The sequence below is a fragment of the Desmodus rotundus genome, chromosome 12, assembly GCF_022682495.2.
Source record: "Desmodus rotundus isolate HL8 chromosome 12, HLdesRot8A.1, whole genome shotgun sequence".
Classification (NCBI taxonomy): Eukaryota; Metazoa; Chordata; class Mammalia; order Chiroptera; family Phyllostomidae; genus Desmodus; species Desmodus rotundus.
In genome coordinates, this window is record NC_071398.1 from 40,183,635 (window position 1) to 40,188,908 (window position 5,274).

At 54.4% G+C, this 5,274-nt stretch overlaps 1 protein-coding gene across 1 annotated transcript; it reads right to left on the minus strand.

Annotated features, from left to right (window-relative positions):
* Positions 1-797: 797 nt before the first annotated feature.
* LOC112320213 (cell adhesion molecule CEACAM21-like) lies at positions 798-4,347 on the minus strand. The gene is made up of 3 exons (XM_024577690.2): positions 4,196-4,347; positions 2,954-3,307; positions 798-1,177 (listed from the first exon to the last, which is right to left on the minus strand). The coding sequence occupies exons 1-3, from the start codon at positions 4,257-4,259 to the stop codon at positions 897-899; spliced, it is 699 nt and encodes a 232-aa protein (XP_024433458.2). The 5' UTR covers positions 4,260-4,347; the 3' UTR covers positions 798-896.
* Positions 4,348-5,274: the final 927 nt, after the last annotated feature.

A 5,274-nucleotide genomic window follows, 5' to 3' on the forward strand; every position in this document is an offset into this window, starting at 1 on the left:
TGGATCAGACAACATCTTCAAGGAAGAACAGTGTTCTTGCCCCTACCACATGGCTGGTGCCACCTGATTTGGCCTGATCGGTTACCTGCGTGCAGAGGAGCTGACATTCACCACACAGTCTGCTCTGAGGCAGGCTTTTCTGAGACCTGAGGTGAGAGTTGTAGCAGCCTCTTATGTAAGGAAGCCTCGCCCTCACACTTCACCTGCAGTCTCTCTAGCTCTGGGTGATGGCCTCTTCTCCAAAAACACCAAAAGACCCCTCAGGTCTAACTTAGCTCCATAAAGGGTGAGGTCATTTCCAATTCTGTGGGCATCGGCCTGAACTAGGACATTTGAGTCAAAGCCTTGGTTGTATTACCAATGTTTCCAATTATATTCTGTTAACAAGGAGGGCAGTGTCTTACTGAGCTTATGCAAATAAGTCTATTACCATGAAAATAAGAATACTTAAGAGGCCTTAGAAATTTTCTGAAAGAAATCAAAGAGAAAGAAAAAGATGGGTGCTTTTCTACTTCATGGGTGTCCTTCTTCCCACTTCTGTTGTCCACAGCAGCGGCCAGACGCCCTCCACGGATCCCGCCGCGGGAGGGAAGGAGCTTGTGTTCCCGCAAGCTTATGAGGGGCCCCTGCCTGTCATCTTCTCGTGACCACTGCCCGTCCTGTGAGGGATTCAGCGTCAACCCCCATGGGGACGGTGCAATGAGCCCAAACAGAGGTGGGGTCTGGTGTGGAATGTGACCTCAAAGCAACGACAATGACAATGTCGGATCACATTTTTGATCATTTATTGACTCAGTGCAAGTCTTCTAAGGACTTTCCACGCTCACGACACATCTATTTAATGAGTGCAAAAAATTAGTTCAAAGTGTTATACAGCACAGGGGAGGGGAGAAGGGTCACTCATGTGTCACATGCAGCCCTAGCGGCGCACTTTCGGCAGAACTGATGGGGTTGGAGACCTCACACTGGTAATTCCCCGTGTCCTCCCTCCGGACGGGGTCGATGGTGAGGCTTCTGTTGTTCCAGGACAGCTTCATCCTCTCCGAGAGCCGCAGGTTCATGCCCTTGAACAACCACTGGGTGGAGACGGCGTTTGTGTTGCAGGTCAGGACCACGGCGTCCTTGTTCTCTGTGACTGTGGTGTTGCTGGCTAGGAGGGTGGGCTTTCTCACAGGCTCTGTGGGGAAACAGAGAATGTGGCTGATCGAGAGTGGGCTGGGGACCTGGGGCTGTGCTGCGGGGGAGGAACGGCAAGCGGACTGGCTAACATGTTGGCACTTGCAGACCATTTGTGTTTGGTGGTTCTGAGATAGAGGTTTGGAAAGATCTTCCTGTGTGAAAATTATTGTAAATATTTCAGGGCCTAAGACCAATTTCAGGAAGCAATATTTCTCTAGAGAGCAGCAGAACGTCTGAGACAAGGGGCTCAGCCCCTGGCAGGACAGACAGCCTGTCTTGTGGGCCGGAATTGCAAACACTCTGCATCCAGGTTTCAGTCACTGAAGAGATTTTAAACCATTCATTCATAAATTCATTCAATGACCATTTATTTCTTTTTCATTCATCAAAAGCAACTGAGTGTTTGTTCCACATTGGTCCCTGAGCTGGTTGCAGGTGTGGGGTGAGGGGTGAGAAGGCACAGTCCTTCCCTTCATACCCAATGGGAGTGACACCAGCACATCGGGAAGCAAAGAAGGGGTTTCAAGGCCAGGGCAGGGAGGTTGGACCGGCCCCCTGAGGGGGAGGCCTGGGCGTTCCCAGCACGGACTCTGATTGTTACTGCAGGTTCTTTGGTTCGGGAGTAAAAACAGATTAAGTCTCCACTTGCTTTCACCCCCCAGACCGGAATCTCGCCCTCTGAGCCGAGGGCGACTAAGAAGAAAGGGTCTGAACCAGTGGTTGGCCTCGGGATCCACAGACACCTTGTCAGGCCCCCCGGGATGCAGGATAGGATAAAACTGTGGCTGCAGACAGAGCTCAAGTGACTGTGACCAGCGGCTCCTGGTCTGTGTGGCTCTGATTTAGAGACTGTATCTCCCTGTGCCTCAGTTTCTCCTCAGTGGAGGAGGATGAATATCTGGCCGCTAGGTATCAGTGTATTAATCATACAACATACACAGTGTCTGACCTAAATCTTGGGAGACAAGAGCTGCTCAAACAAGAGGCACCTGTTAGTGATCGACTCCCAGAGCGAATCCCCTGGGCTGATTGCTGGTGAATGGGGAGCTGCCAGGAGCATCTTCTCTCCTCTGTTTCTCCCTGGGGATGCTGACCTTTCTCTGGACTCTCCTAAGTCCCCCGGAAAAGGTGGCAAATGACTGGGGGACCCTGTGCTGCTATGCTACCCCCACACAGTGTCAGGTGAAAAACACAGCCCCACCCCTGCCCAGCTGTGACCCTTGAGGCTGAACCCTGTTTGCTGCTCCGCTCAGGAGCTGTGTGACTCAGGCGCCCAGGAAACCATTGCTCCCGGTCATCCCTTCCCAGGACGTCAACCCCAGCCTGACACAGGCTTGCCAAGGTTCCTGGAGTCAAAAGCTCTGGGACAGGAGTCTGGGGAGGGGAGGGGGCTCCTTGGCTGAGCGTCTCTGTGAGAATACCGGGGGACCCTCAGATCAGGCCCTGACTGAGCCCTGCAGGGACTTTCTCAGGGTCATGGTCACGTGGAGGGCCCGGGGAGCTGGATCTCTCTCTGAGACGGGTCTCTCTCTGCTGAGTCACTCCCATCGGACTGGTCCTTCTCTCCGTGTGAACGTCTGCAGGGCTGGAACTAGGGAAGGGAGCTGAGATCTGAGGAAGTGTGTCTCCACTGTGTGTGTCCCGCACGAAAGGCCCAACCCCAGCCCGGGACGTGAAGCAGAGGGGGCTGGAGGCCGAGTCCAGGGCTGTCAGTCCTGTGTGTGAAGGAGAAGTCACCCACCCCACACCCGGAGGGCAGAGAGCAATCACTCACGGTACACATTAAGCCGTCCGAATCCTATTTCCTTTTTTGAGTCGTGAAGGTAGGCGACTATGGTGTAGTATCCCGTGTCCTTCCGGGTGACCCTCCTTAGCAGCAAGGATCCGTCGTTATTGATTTTCTCACGACCGCTGTGCCCAGGCCCTGTCGCATACAACCCTAGGCCCACTGCAATAGATGCGATATTGCGGTTGGGGTTCGCCCCTTCCCCCCTGTACCACATGTAGCCTATAACGTCGTGAGGCTTATTGCGGACGCGCAGAAGCACATCCTTCCCTTCGGCTGCGTAGGTGGACACGATAGCGAGTTGTGCAGTGGCGGGCGGGCTCCAGAAGGCTAACAGTGAGACTGGGAAGAAAGGGAGAAACTGGTCAGCGTTTGGATCTGTGTATTGGGATGGAGAGATGAGGCCCTGGGGTCTGAGCAGGAATTTTTACTTCTCAGTCTTGGTGCGTGTATGTGTTTGAATGCGTGAGTGAGTGTGTGTGTCTCCATGGTCAAGGTCAGCAGCATGGCCACAATTACTCAATCACCTCTGAACCTGTTATTTTTTCTGTTTCAAATACTCTTCCCCTGGTGTCTGCCTGGCTCCCCCCTCACTGCCCTCAGGGGCGTCTTTGAGAGACACCTTTACTGACCACCTTCTCTAAAGATTCTGTGTCTCCTCCTTCTGACCTGCCCTTGCTCTGTTTGCTCATGGCACCTGTGGGTACCTGACCTCACATCTAGATCTTTCCTTGTCCCTCTTCTCCCCACGGAATGTGAGCTCCTGGGGGGCAGGGGCTTGTCTGACCCTGTTGCACCCCCAGAGCCTACGACAGGCTGCAGGTACCTGCGGGGGAATGAGCGAGTGGTCCCAGGTCCTGCACCTCCCAGGGTATATTTGCTTCTTTCTGAGGCTGGTGATAAGGACGTTTAGTGCCCCTGGTTAAACTTTTTCTGGTGTCACCTGACATAAATTGTTATTATTATCATCACTTTCCAAAATTCAATTCTCAGTGATGAGTGACTTCAGAAATGAACAACAATGGAGATTTTCCTGCCCCTCATACTTCCAGATCATGAGATTTCCCTGTTGCTGAGCCCCCTCCCCATCCTACTGTGCTCCCCTGTCCTCTCCCCTGAGGTCCAAACAGAAGCCCTCTGTCCCCTCTCAGAGCCTTGTCCTCCCTGGGGGACCCAGCCAGTCTCTGTCCCCATCCTCCTGTACACCCCCAGGGATTGTCTCCTCCTTACCGGCCAGCAGGAGCCCCTGCCAGGGGACACGCCCTCTGCAGGTATGTGCTGAGGGGGACTCCATGGTGTCGGCTGTCTGCTCTGTCCCTTCCTCTACGACAAGAGCTTGAGGGGCTGCGAGGCTCACAGGCACCTCTGTCTGGAGTGGTGGAGTCTGCTGTCCCTCCTCCCCGTGTGCTGAGCCTCCTCTTATGGCAAGATCACCTCCCTGGTCACGTGGGCAGAGTCTGTGCCTGGGACCCTCCCTCTCCCTCCCCTCATTTTTGCCACTTTTGTCTCCTTTCAGTTTATTGTTTCTTTATATTTCAGTTCCCTGGGAACTGCTGAGCCTCTGAACACACACACACACACACACACACACACACACCCTGTTTGGAGAAGCACAAGCCTGGGGTGTCCGGGTCCCAAGACTTTCCCACAGCTCCCTGTGTGTGCCCAGTAGTAGCCTTTCCCACAGCTCCCTGTGTGTGCCCAGTAGTAGCCTTTCCCACAGCCTGTCTCTCTCACATTTGACTTTCCCCTTCGGAGCAGTACCCCTGGGGCTACCTCAGGGTGGGGTGGGGGGCGGCTGGGGAGGGGGGACTTGTCCCAGGGATGCCACCCCTGCCCTGCATCAGATCACCTGTGAAACTCTGTAAAGACTACAGTGCCCAGGCGACACCTTAGAAATGCTGCTTCAGCAGCTGCCAAGCTAATGTGGATGCCCAGTCAGAATACGATCCTGTGATGTGGATGGAGAACAGTCCCTCCGTCCTCCGTGCATAGGGCAAGCCTCCAGATCCTGATCCTGGGAAAAATGCAGGTTCTGCTTCCAGGGGAGCCATGGACCAGACTCTGCAACCAACAAGCTTGCAGGGGAGGTTGGTCTTGCCGGCCTGTGGAGCTCACCTGCAACAACGAGGCTGATGGAGGCCGTGTCTGGGGAGGGTGCAGGCTCACCCCAGCGTTGGCCTCCACTGTGTCATAGTCCTGAGTCTGTCAGCGCCACACAGAGAGCCCCAGGGGCCCCCAAACCTCAGCACAGAAACACAGCTGGGCACCCTCTGTCCTCTAACGCTCTGAGAAGATGGACTTTTCTC